The 25,949-nt window shown below is 46.0% G+C and overlaps 1 protein-coding gene and 1 pseudogene across 1 annotated transcript; one reads left to right on the top strand and one right to left on the bottom strand.

Moving 5' to 3' along the window:
• Positions 1 to 4,006: 4,006 nt before the first annotated feature.
• On the top strand, positions 4,007 to 6,090 carry LOC124035461 (asc-type amino acid transporter 1-like; the record flags this gene model as incomplete). Its single annotated transcript, XM_046348914.1, is given in 2 exon segments — positions 4,007 to 4,184; positions 5,729 to 6,090. Coding segments are annotated over 2 exon segments (282 nt in total), but the record flags the coding sequence as incomplete, so codon positions are not given.
• Positions 6,091 to 17,326: 11,236 nt separating this feature from the next.
• The window catches only part of LOC124035380, an 84,192-nt pseudogene continuing 75,569 nt past the window's right edge, over positions 17,327 to 25,949 (bottom strand).

Here is a 25,949-nt window from a genome sequence, read left to right on the forward strand (position 1 = left end):
TACTGCTACTATATCTGCTACTATATCTGCTGCTATATCTGCTACTATATCTGCTGCTATATCTGCTGCTATATCTGCTGCTACTATATCTGCTACTATATCTGCTACTATATACTATGCTGCTACTATATCTGCTACTATATCTGCTACTATATCTGCTACTATATCTGCTGCTACTGCTGCTATATCTGCTACTATATCTGCTGCTATATCTGCTACTATATCTGCTGCTACTATATGCTGCTACTATATCTGCTGCTACTATATCTACTGCTACTATATCTGCTACTATATCTGCTGCTACTATATCTGCTACTATATCTGCTGCTACTATATCTGCTACTATATCTGCTGCTACTATATCTGCTGCTACTATATCTGCTTATATCTGCTGCTGCTACTATATCTGCTACTATCTGCTACTATATCTTGCTACTATATCTGCTACTATATCTACTGCTGCTACTATATATGCTGCTACTATATCTGCTATATCTGCTACTATATCTGCTGCTACTATATCTGCTACTATATCTGCTGCTACTATATCTGCTACTATATCTGCTACTATATCTACTGCTATCTGCTACTATATCTGCTGCTACTATATCTGCTGCTACTATATCTGCTGCTACTATATCTGCTACTATATCTGCTGCTACTATATCTGCTGCTACTATATCTGCTACTATATCTACTGCTACTATATCTACTGCTACTATATCTGCTGCTACTATATCTGCTGCTATATCTGCTGCTACTATATCTGCTGCTATATCTGCTACTATATATGCTGCTACTATATCTGCTACTATATCTACTGCTACTATATCTACTGCTACTATATCTGCTACTATATCTGCTGCTACTATATATGCTGCTACTATATCTACTGCTACTATATCTGCTACTATATCTGCTACTATATCTGCTGCTACTATATCTGCTACTATATCTGCTGCTACTATATCTGCTACTATATCTGCTGCTACTATATATCTGCTACTATATCTGCTGCTACTATATCTGCTGCTATATCTGCCCTGCCCTCTACTATATATGCTGCTACTATATCTGCTGCTACTATATCTGCTGCTATATCTGCTACTATATCTACTGCTACTATATCTGCTACTATATCTGCTGCTATATCTGCTACTGCTACTATATCTACTGCTACTATATCTGCTGCTACTATATCTGCTACTATATCTGCTGCTATATCTGCTGCTATATCTACTGCTACTATATCTGATGCTACTATATCTGCTGCTACTATATCTGCTGCTATATCTACTGCTGCTATATCTACTGCTACTATATCTGATGCTACTATATCTGTTATTATATCTGGTGCTACTATATCTGCTACTATATCTGCTGCTACTATATCTGCTACTATATCTGCTGCTACTATATCTGCTGCTACTATATCTGCTGCTATATCTGCTGCTATATATGCTTCTACTATATGTGATGCTACTATATCTGCTATGATATCTGGTACTACTATATCTGCTGCTACTATATCTGCTGCTACTGTATCTGTTTCTACTATATCTGCTGCTAATATATCTGCTGAAACTATATCTGCTATATCTACTATATCTGGTGCTACTATATCTGCTGATACTATATCTGCTACTATATCTGCTACTACTATATCTGCTACTATATCTGCTGCTACTATATCTGGTGGTACTATATCTGATGCTACTATATCTGCTGCTACTATATCTGCTGCTAATATATCTGCTGATACTATATCTGCTACTATATCTGCTACTACTATATCTGCTACTATATCTGCTGCTACTATATCTGGTGCTACTATATCTGGTGGTACTATATCTGCTACTATATCTGCTGATACTATATATGCTACTATTTCTGCTGGTACTATATCTGCTACTATATCTGATACTATATATCTGCTACTATATATCTGGTGCTACTATATCTGCTGCTACTATATCTGCTGCTACTATATCTGGTGCTACTATATCTGGTGCTACTATATCTGCTGCTACTATATCTGCTGCTACTATATCTGCTACTATATCTGCTACTATATCTGGTGCTACTATATCTGCTGCTACTATATCTGGTGCTACTATATCTGCTGCTACTATATCTGCTGCTACTATATCTGCTACTATATCTGCTACTATATCTGGTGCTACTATATCTGATGCTACTATATCTGGTGGTACTATATCTGCTGCTACTATATCTGATGCTACTATATCTGGTGCTACTATATCTGGTGCTATATCTGGTGCTACTATATCTGCTACTATATTTGCTGCTACTATATCTGCTGCTACTATATCTGATGCTACTATATCTGCTACTATATCTACTGCTACTATATCTACTGCTACTATATCTACTGCTACTATATCTGCTACTATATCTGCTACTATATCTGCTGCTACTATATCTGCTGCTACTATATCTGCTACTATATCTGCTACTATATCTGGTGCTACTATATCTGATGCTACTATATCTGGTGGTACTATATCTGCTGCTACTATATCTGATGCTACTATATCTGCTACTATATCTACTATATCTGATGCTACTATATCTGCTACTATATCTGATGATACTATATCTGCTACTATATCTGATGATACTATATCTGCTGCTACTATATCTGATGCTACTATATCTGCTACTATATCTGATGCTACTATATCTGGTGGTACTATATCTGCTACTATATCTGATGATACTATATCTGCTGCTACTATATCTGCTACTATATCTGATGCTACTATATCTGCTACTATATCTGATGCTACTATATCTGGTGGTAGTATATCTGGTGGTAGTATATCTACTATATCTGGGAACTATTTACTAGTGCACACCTTAACCAGGAAATGAACTGTCAGTCTATCACTGATGGGAAACCAGGAAATGAACTGTCAGTCTATTACTGATGGGCTACCAGGAAATGAACTGTCAGTCTATTACTGATGGGCAACTAGGAAATGAACTGTCAGTCTATTACTGATGGGAAACCAGGAAATGAACTGTCAGTCTATTACTGATGGGAAACCAGGAAATGAACTGTCAGTCTATTACTGATGGGCAACCAGGAAATGAACTGTCATTCTATTACTGATGGGCACTGTCATTCTATTACTGATGGGCAACCAGGAAATGAACTGTCATTCTATTACTGATGGGCAACCAGGAAATTAACTGTCATTCTATTACTGATGGGCAACCAGGAAATTAACTGTCATTCTATTACTGATGGGCAACCAGGAAATTAACTGTCATTCTATTACTGATGGGCAACCAGGAAATTAACTGTCATTCTATTACTGATGGGATGGGCAACCAGGAAATGAACTGTCATTCTATTACTGATGGGCAACCAGGAAATGAACTGTCATTCTATTACTGATGGGCAACCAGGAAATTAACTGTCATTCTATTACTGATGGGCAACCAGGAAATGAACTGTCATTCTATTACTGATGGGCAACCAGGAAATTAACTGTCATTCTATTACTGATGGGCAACCAGGAAATTAACTGTCATTCTATTACTTCCTTCCTTCCTCTCCCTCCTCCCCCTCCCCCATCCTTCCCAACCTCCCTCTTCTCTCCCCCCTGACCTCTATCCTCTCCTCATTCCCCTTATCTCCTCTCCCTCCTCCCCCTCCCCCATCCTCCCCATCCTCCCTCTTCTCTCCCCCCTGACCTCTATCCTCTCCTCATTCCCCTTCTCTCCTCTCCCTCCTCCCCTCCCCCATCCTTCCCATCCTCCCTCTTCTCTCCCCCTGACCTCTATCCTCTCCTCATTCCCCTTATCTCCTCTCCCTCCTCCCCCTCCCCCATCCTCCCCATCCTCCCTCTTCTCTCCCCCTGACCTCTATCCTCTCCTCATTCCCCTTCTCCCTCTCCCTCCTCCCCCTCCCCCATCCTTCCCATCCTCCTCTTCTCTCCCCCTGACCTCCTCCTCCCTCCTCAACCTCTCCCTTCAGGTGAGTGTGTTGGTCCCTATCAGTTACCTGGCGTTCTGGGCGGTGCTGCTGGGGTTCAGCCTGTACTCGGAGCCTGTGGTGTGTGGCATGGGGATCGTCATCATGCTCACCGGGGTACCCGTCTACTTCGTCGGGGTCCACTGGAAGAACAAGCCCAGATGTGTCTACAGGGTCGTGGGTGAGTGACTCCTACACTCCTCGTATTGCAAGTCCATGTAGGTCATTCATCAGACGCTCTTAGTCAGAGCAACTTACAGTCAACTACGTTAGGTATGCTGCTGTCTCTGTATCAACACTGATAAGGCAGAATGACATGCTGCTGTCTCTGTATCGACACTGATAAGGCAGAATGACATGCTGCTGTCTCCCATATCGACACTGATAAGGCAGAATGACATGCTGCTGTCTCTGTATCGACACTGATAAGGCAGAATGACATGCTGCTGTCTCTGTATCAACACTGATAAGGCAGAATGACATGCTGCTGTCTCCATATCAACACTGATAAGGCAGAATGACATGCTGCTGTCTCTGTATCGACACTGATAAGGCAGAATGACATGCTGCTGTCTCTGTATCAATAAGACAGAATGACATGCTGCTGTCTCCATATCAACACTGATAAGGCAGAATGACATGCTGCTGTCTCCATATCAACACTGATAAGGCAGAATGACATGCTGCCGTCTCTGTATCAACACTGATAAGACAGAATGACATGCTGCTGTCTCCATATCAACACTGATAAGGCAGAATGACATGCTGCTGTCTTCATATCGACACTGATAAGGCAGAATGACATGCTGCTGTCTCCATATCAACACTGATAAGTCAGAATGACATGCTGCTGTCTCTGTATCAACACTGATAAGGCAGAATGACATGCTGCTGTCTCTGTATCAACACTGATAAGGCAGAATGACATGCTGCTGTCTCTGTATCAACACTGATAAGGCAGAATGACATGCTGCTGTCTCCTTATCAACACTGATAAGGCAGAATGACATGCTGCTGTCTCCTTATCAACACTGATAAGACAGAATGACATGCTGCTGTCTCTGTATCAACACTGATAAGACAGAATGACATGCTGCTGTCTCCATATCAACACTGATAAGGCAGAATGACATGCTGCTGTCTCCATATCAACACTGATAAGGCAGAATGACATGCTGCCGTCTCTGTATCAACACTGATAAGACAGAATGACATGCTGCTGTCTCCATATCAACACTGATAAGGCAGAATGACATGCTGCTGTCTTCATATCGACACTGATAAGGCAGAATGACATGCTGCTGTCTCTGTATCAACACTGATAAGGCAGAATGACATGCTGCTGTCTCTGTATCAACACTGATAAGGCAGAATGACATGCTGCTGTCTCTGTATCAACACTGATAAGGCAGAATGACATGCTGCTGTCTCTGTATCAACACTGATAAGGCAGAATGACATGCTGCTGTCTCCTTATCAACACTGATAAGGCAGAATGACATGCTGCTGTCTCCTTATCAACACTGATAAGGCAGAATGACATGCTGTCGTCTGCAGGACATGTGTCTTACAACAGAATTACATTTTAGTCATGAAGTTGTCATCTACCACTAGAGGGCAGTACAAGCCTGCTCTTCCAGAGTCAAACACCATCATGTTGAGTCACGTGTTGAAGTCAGGGACTTCACTGTATATGTCTCTGACCCCCCTGCCTGTCTGTTCCAGAGTGTGTGACCTACGTGGGTCAGAAGCTGTGTTTCGTGGTGTTCCCCCAAGAAGACCTGTCAGAGATCACCCCCCTCACATCCTCGGATAAACACATCGACTGAACGAGCCCCCCCCTCACAGCCTCGGATAAACACATCGACTGAAAGAGCACCCCCTCACAGCCTCGGATAAACACAATGACTGAACGAGCCCCCCCTCACAGCCTCGGATAAACACATCGACTGAACGAGCCCCCCCTTACAGCCTTGGATAAACACATCGACTGAACGAGCCCCCCTCACAGCCTCGGATAAACACATCGACTGAAAGAGCACCCCCTCACAGCCTCGGATAAACACAATGACTGAACGAGCCCCCTCACAGCCCCACATCGACTGAACGAGCCCCCTTACAGCCTTGGATAAACACATCGACTGAACGGCCCCCCTTACAGCCTTGGATAAACACATCGACTGAACGAGCCCCCCTTACAGCCTTGGATAAACACAATGACTGCCTTGGATAAACACAATGACTGAACGAGCCCCCCTCACAGCCTCGGATAAACACATCGACTGAACGAGCCCCCTCACAGCCTCGGATAAAGACATCGACTGAGACGAGCCCCCCTTACAGCCTTGGATAAACACAACGACTGAACGACTGAACGAGCCCCCCCTCACAGCCTCGGATAAACACATCGACTGAACACCTCTCTCCCTCTGTCCATCTAACAGGGGCTGAGCTGCCAGAACGGCCTGATCCGCCCGCCTACCAGGGACTTTTTAAACCTCTTTCTGTTCGTTGCCTTCTACTCCCTGAGTGCATCCCAAATGGCACCCTATTCCCTTTATAGTGCACTACTTTTGACCAAAGCACCTTGGGCCCTGGTGTAAAGTAGTGCACTACATAGGGAATATAGTACTATTTGGGCCACACAGGGCTCTCTTCTTAACAGTAAAGAGAGAGTTTCCATCCTGGTACCTCTGAGAAGCTGCCTCAGGCTCTTCCATCCTGGTACTTCTGAGAGGCTGCCTCAGGCTCTTCCATCCTGGTACCTCTGAGAAGCTGCCTCAGGCTCTTCCATCCTGGTACCTCTGAGAGGCTGCCTCAGGCTCTTCCATCCTGGTACCTCTGAGAAGCTGCCTCAGGCTCTTCCATCCTGGTACTTCTGAGAGGCTGCCTCAGGCTCTTCCATCCTGGTACTTCTGAGAGCCTGCCTCAGGCTCTTCCATCCTGGTACTTCTGAGAGTCTGTCTCAGGATCTTCCATCCTGGTACTTCTGAAAGGCTGCCTCAGGCTGTGTTTAGTGGGAGGGGCATCAGGATCAGTAAAGGCTGTATTGGTCGATACCCCTCCCCTTCTCTTCACTAGACAACCAATGCCAAGACACCGTACTCAAGGAACTTTTATTTTCTGAGATATTTTTTTATATTTTTTTTAGTAGTATTTGTTTTTGAAATTAGTCTAAACTTTGTCCATTTTATTGTGCCTTACAAGTGGGATTCATTTGAATGTTTTTAATGTTTTGTTTCTTTGATGCGGCCTATTGATTTTGTGATGATATTAAGTTTCAACGGTGTACTACTCCCTGACGTACAGTAGTATTTGCAGTGGTTTTCCTTTGGCTGCACTTCCCACTACTTCCTATGACTTCCTGTTTTCCCTGTAGTAACCTCTAGAGTTTGGTGGTGATGAGATACGGTCTGACCTGTAGTAACCTCTAGAGTTTGGTGTTAATGAGATACGGTCTGACCTGAGATACGGTCTGACCTGTAGTAACCTCTAGAGTTTGGTGTTAATGAGATACGGTCTGACCTGTAGTAACCTCTAGAGTTTGGTGTTAATGAGATACGGTCTGACCTGTAGTAACCTCTAGAGTTTGGTGTTAATGAGATACGGTCTGACCTGTAGTAACCTCTAGAGTTTGGTGTTGATGAGATACGGTCTGACCTGTAGTGACCTCTAGAGTTTGGTGTTGATGAGATACGGTCTGACCTGTAGTAACCTCTAGAGTTTGGTGGTGATGAGATACGGTCTTACCTGAGATACGGTCTGACCTGTAGTGACCTCTAGAGTTTGGTGGTAATGAGATACGGTCTGACCTGTAGTAACCTCTAGAGTTTGGTAGTGATGAGATACGGTCTGACCTGTAGTAACCTCTAGAGTTTGGTGGTGATGAGATACGGTCTGACCTGTAGTAACCTCTAGAGTTTGGTGGTGATGAGATACGGTCTGACCTGTAGTGACCTCTAGAGTTTGGTGGTGATGAGATACGGTCTGACCTGTAGTAACCTCTAGAGTTTGGTGGTGATGAGATACGGTCTGACCTGTAGTAACCTCTAGAGTTTGGTGGTGATGAGATACGGTCTTACCTGAGATACGGTCTGACCTGTAGTGACCTCTAGAGTTTGGTGGTAATGAGATACGGTCTGACCTGTAGTAACCTCTAGAGTTTGGTGTTAATGAGATACGGTCTGACCTGTAGTAACCTCTAGAGTTTGGTGGTGATGAGATACGGTCTGACCTGTAGTAACCTCTAGAGTTTGGTGGTGATGAGATACGGTCTTACCTGAGATACGGTCTGACCTGTAGTGACCTCTAGAGTTTGGTGGTAATGAGATACGGTCTGACCTGTAGTAACCTCTAGAGTTTGGTGGTGATGAGATACGGTCTGACCTGTAGTAACCTCTAGAGTTTGGTGGTGATGAGATACGGTCTGACCTGTAGTGACCTCTAGAGTTTGGTGGTGATGAGATACGGTCTGACCTGTAGTGACCTCTAGAGTTTGGTGTTAATGAGATACGGTCTGACCTGTAGTAACCTCTAGAGTTTGGTGGTGATGAGATACGGTCTGACCTGTAGTAACCTCTAGAGTTTGGTGTTGATGAGATACGGTCTGACCTGTAGTAACCTCTAGAGTTTGGTGGTGATGAGATACGGTCTGACCTGTAGTAACCTCTAGAGTTTGGTGGTGATGAGATACGGTCTGACCTGTAGTAACCTCTAGAGTTTGGTGGTGATGAGATACGGTCTGACCTGTAGTAACCTCTAGAGTTTGGTGGTGATGAGATACGGTCTGACCTGTAGTAACCTCTAGAGTTTGGTGGTGATGAGATACGGTCTGACCTGTAGTGACCTCTAGAGTTTGGTGGTAATGAGATACGGTCTGACCTGTAGTAACCTCTAGAGTTTGGTGGTGATGAGATACGGTCTGACCTGTAGTAACCTCTAGAGTTTGGTAGTGATGAGATACGGTCTGACTATTGAATCTCCTGAAAAGAGAGAAGAGATTGAAAACTATTGAGGAGATTGAAAACTATTGTATCTCCTGAAAACAGAGAGGAGATTGAAAACTATTGAGGAGATTGAAAACTATTGAATCTCCTGAAAAGAGAGAGAAGAGATTGAAAACTATTGAATCTCCTGAAAAGAGAGAGGAGATTGAAAACTATTGACTCTCCTGAAAAGAGAGAGGAGATTGAAAACTATTGACTCTCCTGAAAAGAGAGAGAGGAGATTGAAAACTATTGACTCTCCTGAAAAGAGAGAGGAGATTGAAAACTATTGAATCTCCTGAAAAGAGAGAGGAGATTGAAAACTATTGAAAACTCTTTGGAACTAATTTTAGTCTATGCAAACAGTGTTTGGGATTCCAGACTAGAGGAGCCCCTCAAATGGCATCATATTCCCTACGTAGTGCACTACTTTAGACCAGGGTGCGTACAGCTCAGCTCAAAAGCAGTGCACTACATAGGGAATAGGGTACCGTTAGGAACGAAGCCTAGGAATGTTCATGTTGTTTACTGCCTTTTATAGCCTAAATAGTGAGGACTGAGGTTTTGCACTAGAATCTCTCTGCAGGGTTTTTAATGCAGAGGGGTAAGTAACTATGCCACTAATATCAAGGGATGCTTCCTGCCCATCTGCCTATAAACAGCACTGCCAATCATTATGAAATGATGAGACCACAGAGTTAATTCACTGTGTCCCAGACAGTACTATCAGAATGGGATCTAATTCACTGTGTCCCAGACAGTACTATCAGAATGGGATCTAATTCACTGTGTCCCAGACAGTACTGTCTGAATGGGGGATCTACTTCCTCATCTAATTCACTGTGGCCCAGACAGTACTGTCTGAATGGGGGATCTACTTCCTCATCTAATTCACTGTGTCCCAGACAGTACTGTCTGAATGGGGGATCTACTTCCTCATCTAATTCACTGTGGCCCAGACAGTACTGTCTGAATGGGGGATCTACTTCCTCATCTAATTCACTGTGTCCCAGACAGTACTGTCTGAATGGGGGATCTACTTCCTCATCTAATTCACTGTGGCCCAGACAGTACTGTCTGAATGGGGGATCTACTTCCTCATCTAATTCACTGTGTCCCAGACAGTACTGTCTGAATGGGGGATCTACTTCCTCATCTAATTCACTGTGGCCCAGACAGTACTATCAGAATGGGATCCACTTCCTCATCTAATTCACTGTGTCCCAGACAGTACTGTCTGAATGGGGGATCTACTTCCTCATCTAATTCACTGTGTCCCAGACAGTACTGTCTGAATGGGGGATCTACTTCCTCATCTAATTCACTGTGTCCCAGACAGTACTATCAGAATGGATCCCCTTCTCATCTGTGGGAATAACTAGCTATACTGTTACAGATGTGACAGGCCAAGCATGTGTTGTAAAGGTCTGACACAGAGCCATACTTAGACCCAGGCTAAATATATGGTCTCTGGGTCTACAAATGCTGTCTATTTCTGGTCTCACAGACAGTCACTGTGGGTCCCTGGTCCCCTCCTCCTCTACAGACAGTCACTGTGTGTCCCTAGTCCCTCCTCCTCTACAGACAGTCACTGTGGGTCCCTGGTCCCCTCCACCTCTACAGACAGTCACTGTGTGTCCCTAGTCCCTCCTCCTCTACAGACAGTCACTGTGTGTCCCTAGTCCCCTCCTCCTCTACAGACAGTCACTGTGTGTCCCTAGTCCCCTCCTCCTCTACAGACAGTCACTGTGTGTCCCTAGTCCCTCCTCCTCTACAGACAGTCACTGTGTGTCCCTAGTCTCTCCTCCTCTACAGACAGTCACTGTGTGTCCCTAGTCCCTCCTTCAATACAGACAGTCACTGTGTGTCCCTAGTCCCTCCTCCTCTACAGACAGTCACTGTGTGTCCCTAGTCCCTCCTCCTCTACAGACAGTCACTGTGTGTCCCTAGTCCCTCCTCCTCTACAGACAGTCACTGTGTGTCCCTAGTCCCTCCTCCTCTACAGACAGTCACTGTGTGTCCCTAGTCCCTCCTCCTCTACAGACAGTCACTGTGTGTCCCTAGTCCCTCCTCCTCTACAGACAGTCACTGTGTGTCCCTAGTCCCTCCTCCTCTACAGACAGTCACTGTGTGTCCCTAGTCCCCTCCTCCTCTACAGACAGTAACTGTGTGTCCCTAGTCCCTCCTCCTCTACAGACAGTCACTGTGTGTCCCTGGTCCCTCCTCCTTTACAGACAGTCACTGTGTGTCCCTAGTCCCCTCCTCCTCTACAGACAGTCACTGTGTGTCCCTGGTCCCTCCTCCTCTACAGACAGTCACTGTGTGTCCCTAGTCCCCTCCTCCTCTACAGACAGTCACTGTGTGTCCCTAGTCCCCTACCCCTCTACAGACAGTCACTGTGTGTCCCTAGTCCCTCCTTCAATACAGACAGTCACTGTGTGTCCCTAGTCCCCTCCTCCTCTACAGACAGTCACTGTGTGTCCCTAGTCCCTCCTCCTCTACAGACAGTCACTGTGTGTCCCTAGTCCCTCCTCCTCTACAGACAGTCACTGTGTGTCCCTGTCCCTCGTCCTCTACAGACAGTCCTCCCTCTCCCCTCCTCCTCTACAGACAGTCACTGTGTGTCCCTAGTCCCTCCTCCTCTACAGACAGTCACTGTGTGTCCCTAGTCCCCTCCTCCTCTACAGACAGTCACTGTGTGTCCCTGGTCCCTCCTCCTCTACAGACAGTCACTGTGTGTCCCTAGTCCCTCCTCCTCTACAGACAGTCACTGTGTGTCCCTAGTCCCCTCCTCCTCTACAGACAGTCACTGTGTGTCCCTAGTCTCTCATTCCTCTGCTTTCCTCTGCATACTGTGAAGTTCACCAGGACTTCTCCCGAAAGGTCTGGGTCTGCTGCTTCACACACACTGGGTGTGTTCCAGGTGGTCTGTTTTGCAGCCATGCTGCACATCTCAGAAGATTTCAATATGTCATATTTATGAGCTGCCTGAGATGTTAAAAAACCTCTCCAGGAACGCACCCACACCCTCAATGCTAATACTGTAAAGATATCTGTCTGTTTTCTACAGTTTCCTTCCTCGATGCTAATACTGTAAAGATATCTGTCTGTTTTCTGCAGTTTCCTTCCTCGATGCTAATACTGTAAACATGTCTGTTTGTTTTCTACAGTTTCCTTCCTCGATGCTAATACTGTAAAGATATCTGTTGTTTTCTACAGTTTCCTTCCTCAATGCTAATAATGTAAACATATCTGTTTGTTTTCTGCAGTTTCCTTCCTCGATGCTAATACTGTAAAGATATCTGTCTGTTTTCTACAGTTTCCTTCCTCAATGCTAATACTGTAAAGATATATGTCTGTTTTCTGCAGTTTCCTTCCAGCCCTACCACAGTGAGGCACGTTGTTAGCTCAACACAACAATGTAAATATTGTGTAACGTAAAAGTGTCAGGGATTCACGGTAAAACATCGCATTCCTCCGACGTATTGTGACGCATGCTATACATACGTACTGTAACTACGGTGTATTTTTGGTGTACTTTTCTGTTTTGTAAAATAATATGAAATGTATGAGGATAACAATAATCATCAGTGGTATTAAATCATAATTCTGATCAGGGTACAAAAGTGACAATTTATATTTTCATCATTTTTACTATCATCAGTTTGTTTATCAGTGGTATCTCTATATCAGTGGTACCTCTACTATCATCAGTAGTATCTCTACTATCATCAGTGGTATCTCTACTATCATCAGTGGTAGGTATCTCTAATATCATCAGTGGTAGGTATCTCTACTATCATCAGTGGTATCTCTACTATCATCAGTGGTATCTCTACTATCATCAGTGGTAGGTATCTCTACTATCATCAGTGGTATCTCTACTATCATCAGTGGTATCTCTACTATCATCAGTGGTATCTCTACTATCATCATCATCATCAGTGGTATCTCTACTATCATCAGTGGTATCTCTACTATCATCAGTGGTATCTCTATTATCATCAGTGGTATCTCTACTATCATCAGTGGTATCTCTACTATCATCAGTGGTACTCTACTATCATCAGTGGTACCTCTACTATCATCAGTTGTAGGTATCTCTACTATCATCAGTGGTATACTATCTACTATCATCAGTGGTATCTCTACTATCATCAGTGGTATCTCTACTATCATCAGTGGTATCTCTACTATCATCAGTGGTATCTCTACTATCATCAGTGGTAGATATCTCTACTATCATCAGTGATATATCTACTATCATCAGTGGTAGGTATCTCTACAATCATCAGTGATATATCTACTATCATCAGTGGTAGGTATCTCTACAATCATCAGTGATATATCTACTATCATCAGTGGTAGGTATCTCTACTATCATCAGTGGTATCTCTACTATTATCAGTGGTAGGTATCTCTACTATCATCAGTGGTATCTCTACTATCATCATCAGTGGTAGGTATCTCTACTATCATCAGTGATATATCTACTATCATCAGTGGTAGGTATCTCTACTATCATCAGTGGTATCTCTACTATCATCAGTGGTAGGTATCTCTCTACTATCATCAGTGGTATCTCTACTATCATCAGTGGTATCTCTACTATCATCAGTGGTACCTCTACTATCATCAGTGGTAGGTATCTCTACTATCATCAGTGGTAGGTATCTCTACTATCATCAGTGGTAGGTATCTCTACTATCATCAGTGGTATCTCTACTATCACCAGTGGTACTCTACTATCATCAGTGGTATCTCTACTATCATCAGTGGTATCTCTACTATCATCAGTGGTATACTCTACTATCACCAGTGGTACCTCTACTATCATCAGTGGTATCTCTACTATCATCAGTGGTATCTCTACTATCATCAGTGGTATCTCTACTATCATCAGTGGTATCTCTACTATCATCAGAGGTATCTCTACTATCATCAGTGGTATCTCTACTATCATCAGTGGTATCCTACTCTACTATCATCAGTGGTATCTCTACTATCATCAGTGGTATCACTATCATCAGTGGTACCTCTACTATCATCAGTGGTAGGTATCTCTACTATCATCAGTGGTACCTCTACTATCATCAGTGGTATCTCTACTATCATCAGTGGTATATCTACTATCATGAGTGGTATCATCTCTACTATCATCAGTGGTACTCTACTATCATCAGTGGTATCTCTACTATCATCAGTGGTATCTCTACTATCATCAGTGGTACCTCTACTATCATCAGTGGTAGGTATCTCTACTATCATCAGTGGTACCTCTACTATCATCAGTGGTATCTCTACTATCATCAGTGGTATCTCTACTATCATCAGTGGTGCCTCTACTATCATCAGTGGTACCTCTACTATCATCAGTGGTACCTCTACTATCATCAGTGGTAGGTATCTCTACTATCATCAGCATTAGCTGTTGATCTGGCTAGCATTAGTTGTTGATCTGGCTAGCATTAGCTGTTGATCTGGCTAGCATTAGTTATTGATCTGGCTAGCATTAGTTATTGATCTGGCTAGCATTAGTTGTTGATCTGGCTAGCATTAGCTTTTGATCTGGCTAGCATTAGCTGGTGATCTGGCTAGCATTAGTTGTTGATCTGGCTAGCATTAGCTGTTGATCTGGCTAGCATTAGCTGTTGATCTGGCTAGCATTAGTTGTTGATCTGGCTAGCATTAGCTGTTGATCTGGCTAGCTTTAGTTGTTGATCTGGCTAGCATTAGTTGTTGACTTGGTGAGCATTAGTTATTGATCTGGCTAGCATTAGTTATTGATCTGGCTAGCATTAGTTGTTGATCTGGCGAGCATTAGTTATTGATCTGGCTAGCATTAGTTATTGATCTGGCTAGCATTAGTTGTTGATCTGGCTAGCATTAGTTGTTGACTTCCTGAGGACTTCCTGCTGAACCAACATGACCTTTATTAAACACCAGAGGACTTCCTGATCTGAACCAACATGACTTTATTAAACACCAGAGGACGTCTGCTGAAAACATGACCTATATTAAACATTATATTACCTTTATTAAACACCAGAGGACTTCCTGCTGAACCAACATGACCTTTATTAAACACCAGAGGACTTCCTGCTGAACCAACATGACCTTTATTAAACACCAGAGGACGTCCTGCTGAACCAACATGACCTTTATTAAACACCAGAGGACTTCCTGCTGAACCAACATGACCTTTATTAAACACCAGAGGACTTCTCTCCAACATTACCAACTGTTGTCCTGGAATGTGTCCCAGATGGCCCCTTCCTGCTGAACCAACATGACCTTTGAGGCTTAAACACCAGAGGACCCCTGTCCTGCTGAACCAACATGTTGCCCAGAGCCTTTATTAAACTTAGACCAAGGTTAGGACGCTCCTGCAGAACCCAGATGGCCCCTGTGTTGTCTATGAGTGCCCTCATGTTGCCCATTAAACTTAGACCAAGGTTAGTGACTTCCAGAATGTGTCCCAAATGGTCCCTGTGTTGTCTATGTAGTGCCCTCATGTTGCCCAGAGCCATATGGGGTAAGTCTTAGACCAAGGTTAGTGAGGCTCCGTTCAGAATGTGTCCCAAATGGTCCCTGTGTTGTCTATGTAGTGCCCTCATGTTGCCCAGAGCCATATGGGGTAAGTCTTAGACCAAGGTTAGTGAGGCTCCGTTCAGAATGTGTCCCAGATGGCCCCTGTGTTGTCTATGTAGTGCCCTCATGTTGCCCAGAGCCATATGGGGTAAGTCTTAGACCAAGGTTAGTGAGGCTCCGTTCAGAATGTGTCCCAGATGGCCCCTGTGTTGTCTATGTAGTGCCCTCATGTTGCCCAGAGCCATATGGGGTAAGTCTTAGACCAAGGTTAGTGAGGCTCCGTTCAGAATGTGTCCCAAATGGCCTGTTTACAAAAACAGACGATGGTGATATGAGTCAGTGTGATTGAGTCTCTGTGACTGAGTTAGTGTCACTGAGTTAGTATGACTGAGTTAGTGTGATTGAGTCAGTGTGACTGAGTCAGAGTGACTGAGTCAGTGTGATTGAGTCAGTGTGATTGAGTCAGTGTGATTGAGTCTCTGTGACTGAGTTAGTGTCACTGAGTTAGTATGACTGAGTTAGTGTGACTGAGTCAGTGTGATTGAGTCAGTGTGACTGAGTCAGAGTGACTGAGTCAGTGTGATTGAGTCAGTGTGATTGAGTCAGTGTGATTGAGTCTCTGTGACTGAGTTAGTGTCACTGAGTTAGTATGACTGAGTTAGTGTGACTGAGTCAGTGTGATTGAGTCAGTGTGATTGAGTCAGTGTGACTGAGTCAGAGTGACTGAGTCAGTGTGATTGAGTCAGTGTGATTGAGTCAGTGTGATTGAGTCAGAGTGATTGAGTCTCTGTGACTGAGTTAGTGTCACTGAGTTAGTATGACTGAGTTAGTGTGACTGAGTCAGTGTGATTGAGTCAGTGTGATTGAGTCAGAGTGATTGAGTCAGTGTGATTGAGTCAGTGTGACTGAGTCAGAGTGACTGAGTCAGTAGACAGGCTGATGTACAGCCCTCAGCTGTAGATCTCTGGTAAGGCAGGGATGGAGGGATGAGCAGATAGAGGGGGTGGAGGGAGGACAGAGCTGCTCTGAGATCATCCACTGTCCCATTATTACAGCTCTCTGTGTTTCAGCCAGAGAGTCTACAGCTCTCTGTGTTTCAGCCAGAGACAGAGTCTACAGCTCTCTGTGTTTCAGCCAGAGACAGAGTCTACAGCTCTCTGTGTTTCAGCCAGAGAGACAGAGTCTACAGCTCTCTGTGTTTCAGCCAGAGAGACAGAGTCTACAGCTCTCTGTGTTTCAGCCAGAGAGACAGAGTCTACAGCTCTCTGAGTTTCAGCCAGAGAGACAGAGTCTACAGCTCTCTGTGTTTCAGACAGAGAGACAGAGTCTACAGCTCTCTGTGTTTCAGCCAGAGAAACATAGTCTACAGCTCTCTGTGTTTCAGCCAGAGAAACAGAGTCTACAGCTCTCTGTGTTTCAGCCAGAGACAGAGCTCTAGCCAGAGAGACAGAGTCTACAGCTCTCTGTGTTTCAGCCAGAGAGACAGAGTCTACAGCTCTCTGTGTTTCAGCCAGAGAGACAGAGTCTACAGCCAGCTCTCTGTGTTTCAGCCAGAGAGACAGAGTCATCTCTGTGTTTCAGCCAGAGAGAGTCTACAGAGTCTACAGCTCTCTGTGTTTCAGCCAGAGAGACAGAGTCTACAGCTCTCTGTGTTTCAGCCAGAGAAACAGAGTCTACAGCTCTCTGTGTTTCAGCCAGAGAGACAGAGAGTCTGTCTGTCTGTCTGTCTGTCTGTCTGTCTGTCTGTCTGTCTGTCTGTCTGTCTGTCTGTCTGTCTGTCTGTCTGTCTGTCTGTCTGTCTGTCTGTCTGTCTGTCTGTCTGTCTGTCTGTCTGTCTGTCTGTCTGTCTGTCTGTCTGTCTGTCTGTCTGTTGCCACATGGTCAAGGCAGCTCCTTCATACTAGCAGATCAGTAGAGTCTCATCTCCATCCTCCTCCTCCTCCTCTTCCTCACTGCTGCTGGTGTTCAGTCCACTAGGCACCCCTATACCCCTCCTCCTCCTCCTCTTCCTCTCCTGGGTTGGCACTTCCAGGGCATGGAACCTCTGACTGTCGTCTGAAGACCCCGAGGGGGATGACGTCTGGGGGGAGGTCAGGGGGTGGTGGCAGGGCGGCTGGGAGTCTGGAGGTGGAAGGACAGGGGGGGTAACGGGGGAGGTGAGCCCCATGGGGGAGTAGCGTCGTAGAGCCACCCCTCTCAGGTTGGCAGCCAGCCCCAAGACCAACTTCCTGGAGGCCCGGCGAGTGTAATGACCTGCGCTGCCCTCTAGGGGGCACTGCTGGCTCAGTATGCTGGGGGCAGATGTTAATGAGTCACTCTGCTGCCCAGGGGTGGAGAGCTCGCTGAGGGGCAACCTAACCCTCCTACCCGGGCTCTCTGGGGAACAAGGAGACCCCTCGGATGGTTCACTGTCAGAGGGGGAGGGTGGGGAGTGGGGAGACTCCAAGGAGGGGTGGGAGGACTGGGACTGTGACAAGGCCTGGGTGTGGGCATGCAGGGTGAAGCCTACTGCTGCTGTAGAGCAGCGGGAGGGGGTCCTTGCTGGTCCCATGCCTGCCATGCCTCCCACCATGCCCGCCCCGCCACCTCCATCCCCAGCCCTGGCTCCAGGTCCCTCCGAGGTGTGGTAGGAGTGCAGGCCCAGAGCCACCTGAGACCCGGGGGGTGTGAGGAGGGGGATCTGGCCGCGGAGACGGGTCCCTCGGTGGAACAGACGGTTCCAAAGACGCCTCAGGCGGCGGTGTGACGTGGCCCGGCGGGAGGAGTGTCTTCTGATCTGCCTACGCATCGCTGTACGGATGTTCTGGAGCATGGAGGCCTGGATGAGGGGAGGGAGAGGAGGGAGGGAGGGAGGTAGGGGAGGGAGGGAGGGAGAGAAAGAGGGAGAGGAGGAGGGAGGGAGAGGGGAGGAGGGAGGGAGGGAGGGGGAGGGGAGGAGGGAGGGAGAGAGGGGAGGAGGGAGGGAGGGAGGGAGGGAGGGAGGGAGGGAGGAGAGAGGGAGGGAGAGGGAGGGAGGGAGGGAGGGAGGGAGGGAGGGAGAGGGAGGGAGAGAGAGAGGGAGAGGAGGAGGGAGGGAGGGAGGGAGGAGAGGGAGAGGGGAGGGAGGAGAGGTAGAGAGAGAGGGAGAGGAGGGAGGAGAGGTAGAGGAGGAGAGGAGGGAGGGAGGGGGAGAGGAGGGAGGTAGGGGAGGGAGGGAGGGAGGGAGGGAGGGAGAGGAGGGAGGGAGGGAGGGAGGGAGGGGGAGGGAGGGAGGGGGGGAGGGAGGGAGGGGAGGGAGGGAGGGAGGGAGGGAGGGAGGGAGGGAGGGAGGTAGAGAGGGAGGGAGGGAGGGAGGGAGAGGAGGGAGGGAGGGAGGAGAGGAGAGAGGGAGGGAGGGAGGGAGGGAGGGAGGGAGGGAGGGAGGGAGGGAGAGGAGGGAGGGGAGGGAGGGAGGGAGGGAGGGAGGGGAGGGAAAACTCGTCAGCAAGACCATCAAATCTGTCAATCATTTGTTAACCCGTTGTCATGGTAACACTCAGATCTCTCCCGTCAGAAATAGATCTTAACCAAGAGAGTAGCTACAGTATTAGATATTCACACCATCAGAACACAGGCAGACAGGCAGAACCCAGCTGCTACGAGAGCTACAGTCTGTGGTGTCAACTTTACAACAGGGATATCCACTACAGTCTGTGGTGTAAACTTTACAACAGGGACATCCACTACAGTCTGTGGTGTCAACTTTACAACAGGGATATCTACCCAGATCTCTGCTACAGTCTGTGGTGTCAACTTTACAACGGGGATATCTACCCAGATCTCTGCTACAGTCTGTGGTGTCAACTTTACAACAGGGATATCCACTACAGTCTGTGGTGTCAACTTTACAACAGGGACATCAACTACAGTCTGTGGTGTCAACTTTACAACAGGGACATCCACTACAGTCTGTGGTGTAAACTTTACAACAGGGATATCTACCCAGATCTCTGCTACAGTCTGTGGTGTCAACTTTACAACAGGGATATCCACTACAGTCTGTGGTGTAAACTTTACAACAGGGATATCCACTACAGTCTGTGGTGTCAACTTTACAACAGGGACATCCACTACAGTCTGTGGTGTAAACTTTATAACATGGATATCCACTACAGTCTGTGGTGTAAACTTTACAACAGGGATATCCACTACAGTCTGTGGTGTAAACTTTACAACAGGGATATCCACTACAGTCTGTGGTGTCAACTTTACAACAGGGACATCCACTACAGTCTGTGGTGTAAATTTTATAACATGGATATCCACTACAGTCTGTGGTGTAAACTTTACAACAGGGATATCCACTACAGTCTGTGGTGTAAACTTTACAACAGGGATATCCACTACAGTCTGTGGTGTCAACTTTACAACAGGGACATCCACTACAGTCTGTGGTGTCAACTTTACAACAGGAATATCCACTACAGTCTGTGGTGTCAACTTTACAACAGGGATATCCACCCAGATCTCTGCTACAGTCTGCGGTGTCAACTTTACAACAGGGATATCCACTACAGTCTGTGGTGTCAACTTTACAACAGGGACATCCACCCAGATATCCACTACAGTCTGTGGTGTGAACTTTACAACAGGGATATCCACTACAGTCTGTGGTGTGAACTTTACAACAGGGATATCCACTACAGTCTGTGGTGTAAACTTTACAACAGGGATATCCACTACAGTCTGTGGTGTAAACTTTACAACAGGGATATCCACTACAGTCTGTGGTGTCAACTTTACAACAGGGACATCAACTACAGTCTGTGGTGTCAACTTTACAACAGGGACATCCACTACAGTCTGTGGTGTAAACTTTACAACATGGATATCTACCCAGATCTCTGCTACAGTCTGTGGTGTCAACTTTACAACAGGGATATCCACTACAGTCTGCGGTGTAAACTTTACAACAGGGATATCCACTACAGTCTGTGGTGTCAACTTTACAACAGGGACATCAACTACAGTCTGTGGTGTCAACTTTACAACAGGGACATCCACTACAGTCTGTGGTGTAAACTTTACAACAGGGATATCTACCCAGATCTCTGCTACAGTCTGTGGTGTCAACTTTACAACAGGGATATCCACTACAGTCTGCGGTGTAAACTTTACAACAGGGATATCCACTACAGTCTGTGGTGTCAACTTTACAACAGGGACATCCACCCAGATATCCACTACAGTCTGTGGTGTCAACTTTACAACAGGGACATCAACTACAGTCTGTGGTGTAAACTTTACAACAGGGACATCAACTACAGTCTGTGGTGTAAACTTTACAACAGGGATATCCACTACAGTCTGTGGTGTCAACTTTACAACAGGGACATCCACTACAGTCTGTGGTGTCAACTTTACAACAGGGATATCCACTACAGTCTGTGGTGTAAACTTTACAACAGGGATATCCACTACAGTCTGTGGTGTCAACTTTACAACAGGGACATCCACTACAGTCTGTGGTGTAAACTTTATAACATGGATATCCACTACAGTCTGTGGTGTAAACTTTACAACAGGGATATCCACTACAGTCTGTGGTGTAAACTTTACAACAGGGATATCCACTACAGTCTGTGGTGTCAACTTTACAACAGGGACATCCACTACAGTCTGTGGTGTAAACTTTATAACATGGATATCCACTACAGTCTGTGGTGTAAACTTTACAACAGGGATATCCACTACAGTCTGTGGTGTAAACTTTACAACAGGGATATCCACTACAGTCTGTGGTGTCAACTTTACAACAGGGACATCCACTACAGTCTGTGGTGTCAACTTTACAACAGATATCCACTACAGTCTGTGGTGTCAACTTTACAACAGGGATATCCACTACAGTCTGTGGTGTGAACTTTACAACAGGGATCCATATCCACTACAGTCTGTGGTGTAAACTTTACAACAGGGATATCCACTACAGTCTGTGGTGTAAACTTTACAACAGGGATATCCACTACAGTCTGTGGTGTCAACTTTACAACAGGGACATCAACTACAGTCTGTGGTGTCAACTTTACAACAGGGACATCCACTACAGTCTGTGGTGTAAACTTTACAACATGGATATCTACCCAGATCTCTGCTACAGTCTGTGGTGTCAACTTTACAACAGGGATATCCACTACAGTCTGCGGTGTAAACTTTACAACAGGGATATCCACTACAGTCTGTGGTGTCAACTTTACAACAGGGACATCAACTACAGTCTGTGGTGTCAACTTTACAACAGGGACATCCACTACAGTCTGTGGTGTAAACTTTACAACAGGGATATCTACCCAGATCTCTGCTACACTCTGTGGTGTCAACTTTACAACAGGGATATCCACTACAGTCTGCGGTGTAAACTTTACAACAGGGATATCCACTACAGTCTGTGGTGTCAACTTTACAACAGGGACATCCACCCAGATATCCACTACAGTCTGTGGTGTCAACTTTACAACAGGGACATCAACTACAGTCTGTGGTGTAAACTTTACAACAGGGACATCAACTACAGTCTGTGGTGTAAACTTTACAACAGGGATATCCACTACAGTCTGTGGTGTCAACTTTACAACAGGGACATCCACTACAGTCTGTGGTGTCAACTTTACAACAGGGATATCCACTACAGTCTGCGGTGTAAACTTTACAACAGGGATATCCACTACAGTCTGTGGTGTCAACTTTACAACAGGGATATCCACTACAGTCTGTGGTGTAAACTTTATAACATGGATATCCACTACAGTCTGTGGTGTAAACTTTACAACAGAGATATCCACTACAGTCTGTGGTGTCAACTTTACAACAGGGATATCCACTACAGTCTGTGGTGTCAACTTTACAACAGGGACATCAACTACAGTCTGTGGTGTAAACTTTACAACAGGGATATCCACTACAGTCTGTGGTGTCAACTTTAGAACAGGGATATCCACTACAGTCCATGGTGTAAACTTTACAACAGGGACATCCACTACAGTCTGTGGTGTAAACTTTACAACAGGGACATCCACTACAGTCTGTGGTGTAAACTTTACAACAGGGACATCCACTACAGTCTGTGGTGTAAACTTTACAACAGGGACATCCACTACAGTCTGTGGTGTAAACTTTACAACAGGGATATCCACTACAGTCTGGGGTGTAAGTCTGTGATAATGTATCTATAATACCGAGACTGTAGTAGTGAAACCAGACGTTACCTGACTGGGGTTGTAATGATAATGTATCTATAATACAGAGACTGTAGCAGTGAAACCAGACGTTACCTGACTGGGGTTGTAATGATAATGTATCTATAATACAGAGACTGTAGCAGTGAAACCAGACGTTACCTGACTGGGGTTGTAATGATAATGTATCTATAATACGGAGACTGTAGCAGTGAAACCAGACGTTACCTGAGTGGGGTTGTAATGATAATGTATCCAGACGTTACCTGAGTGGGGTTGTAATGATAATGTATCTATAATACAGAGACTGTAGCAGTGAAACCAGACGTTACCTGACTGGGGTTGTACACAGGGAAGTCCTCCACCGGAGGGATGAGGCCCTGGGCGATCAGCTGACCATAGGAGGGCGGAGCCTCTCTCTGAACAAACTCCGCCTCCAGACGGGTCATCTGGGTCTCAAATGCTCTAGGGAGAGAGGGAGAGAGAGAGAGAGAGAGAGGGAGAGAGAGAGAGAGAGGAGAGGGAGGGAGAGAGACAGAGAGAGGGAGAGAGAGAGAGAGAGAGGGAGGGAGAGAGAGGGAGAGAGAGAGAGAGAGAGAGACAGAGAGAGATATGAGTGTCTCCTGACCCCTCCTGTCTCAGCCTCCAGTATTTATGCTGCAGTAGTTTATGTGTCGGGGGGCTAGGGTCAGTTTGTTATATCTGGAGTACTTCTCCTGTCTTATCCGGTGTCCTGTGTGAATTTAAGTATGCTCTCTCTAATTCTCTCTTTCTCTCTCTCTCTCGGAGGACCTGAGCCCTAGGACCATGCCCCAGGACTACCTGACATGATGACTCCTTGCTGTCCTCAGTCCACCTGGCCGTACTGCTGCTCCAGTTTCAACTGTCTGCCTTATTATTATTTGACCATGCTGGTCATTTATGAACATTTGAACATCTTGGCCATGTTCTGTTATAATCTCCACCCGGCACAGCCAGAAGAGGACTGGCCACCCCTCAGAGCCTGGTTCCTCTCTAGGTTTCATCCTAGGTTTTGGCCTTCCTAGGGAGTTTTTCCTAGCCACCGTGCTTCTACACCTGCATTGCTTGCTGTTTGGGTGTTTTAGGCTGGGTTTCTGTACAGCACTTTGAGATATCAGCTGATGTAAGAAGGGTGGCAGGGTAGCCTAGTGGTTAGAGCGATGGGCTAGTAAACGGAAGGTTGCGAGTTCAAACCCCCGAGCTGACAAGGTACAAATCTGTCATTCCTCCCATGAACAGACAGTTAACCCACTGTTCCTAGGCCGTCATTGAAAATAAGAATTTGTTCTTAACTGACTTGCCTAGTTAAATAAATCAAATAAATACAACTAGCTTCACATCCCAGTCAATCAATATCAAAGATGGTGGATGAATGAAGATGTCCCACTCAGGCTGTTTAAAAAATGAATTAAAAAAGATCTGTTCTGGTCTGCTTTAGGGGCTCTCCCATAGACACCAATGAATTAGCAGGTCTGGTCTGCTTTAGGGGCTCTCCCATAGACACCAATGAATTAGCAGGTCTGGTCTGCTTTAGGGGCTCTCCCATAGACACCAATGAATTAGCAGGTCTGGTCTGCTTTAGGGGCTCTCCCATAGACACCAATGAATTAGCAGCTGGGGTCTGGTCTGCTTTAGGGGCTCTCCCATAGACACCAATGAATTAGCAGGTCTGGTCTGCTTTAGGGGCTCTCCCATAGACACCAATGAATTAGCAGCTGGGGTCTGGTCTGCTTTAGGGGCTCTCCCATAGACACCAATGAATTAGCAGGTCTGGTCTGCTTTAGGGGCTCTCCCATAGACACCAATGAATTAGCAGGTCTGGTCTGCTTTAGGGGCTCTCCCATAGACACCAATGAATTAGCAGGTCTGGTCTGCTTTAGGGGCTCTCCCATAGACACCAATGAATTAGCAGGTCTGGTCTGCTTTAGGGGCTCTCCCATAGACACCAATGAATTAGCAGCTGGGGTCTGGTCTGCTTTAGGGCTCTCCCATAGACACCAATGAATTAGCAGGTCTGGTCTGCTTTAGGGGCTCTCCCATAGACACCAATGAATTAGCAGGTCTGGTCTGGTCTGCTTTAGGGGCTCTCCCATAGACACCAATGAATTAGCAGCTGGGGTCTGGCCTGCTTTAGGGGCTCTCCCATAGACACCAATGAATTAGCAGCTGGGGTCTGGTCTGCTTTAGGGGCTCTCCCATAGACACCAATGAATTAGCAGGTCTGGTCTGCTTTAGGGGCTCTCCCATAGACACCAATGAATTAGCAGGTCTGGTCTGCTTTAGGGGCTCTCCCATAGACACCAATGAATTAGCAGGTCTGGTCTGCTTTAGGGGCTCTCCCATAGACACCAATGAATTAGCAGGTCTGGTCTGCTTTAGGGGCTCTCCCATAGACACCAATGAATTAGCAGCTGGGGTCTGGTCTGCTTTAGGGGCTCTCCCATAGACACCAATGAATTAGCAGGTCTGGTCTGCTTTAGGGGCTCTCCCATAGACACCAATGAATTAGCAGCTGGGGTCTGGTCTGCTTTAGGGGCTCTCCCATAGACACCAATGAATTAGTAGGTCTGGTCTGCTTTAGGGGCTCTCCCATAGACACCAATGAATTAGCAGCTGGGGTCTGGTCTGCTTTAGGGGCTCTCCCATAGACACCAATGAATTAGCAGGTCTGGTCTGCTTTAGGGGCTCTCCCATAGACACCAATGAATTAGCAGGTCTGGTCTGCTTTCCCAGGGGCTCTCCCTCCCATAGACACCAATGAATTAGCAGCTGGGGTCTGGTCTGCTTTAGGGGCTCTCCCATAGACACCAATGAATTAGTAGGTCTGGTCTGCTTTAGGGGCTCTCCCATAGCCACCAATGAATTAGCAGGTCTGGTCTGCTTTAGGGGCTCTCCCATAGACACCAATGAATTAGCAGCTGGGGTCTGGCCTGCTTAGTTCACTGACTGTATATGAACCAGAAGAATAGTGGAATGTCTCGCTTCCTCTTCCCTCTCTGCCAACAGATTAGTAATAAACCCCAGGGGAAGTTAATGGGTGCACAGCCTTTTGACCTCTGACCTTTATACGTCCCAAATGGCACCCTATTCCCTAAATAGTGCCTATGGGCCCTGGTCAAAAGTAGTGCACTAAAGAGTGAATAGGTTGTCATTTGG

This window comes from Oncorhynchus gorbuscha, linkage group LG05, assembly GCF_021184085.1.
Source record: "Oncorhynchus gorbuscha isolate QuinsamMale2020 ecotype Even-year linkage group LG05, OgorEven_v1.0, whole genome shotgun sequence".
Classification (NCBI taxonomy): domain Eukaryota; kingdom Metazoa; phylum Chordata; class Actinopteri; order Salmoniformes; family Salmonidae; genus Oncorhynchus; species Oncorhynchus gorbuscha.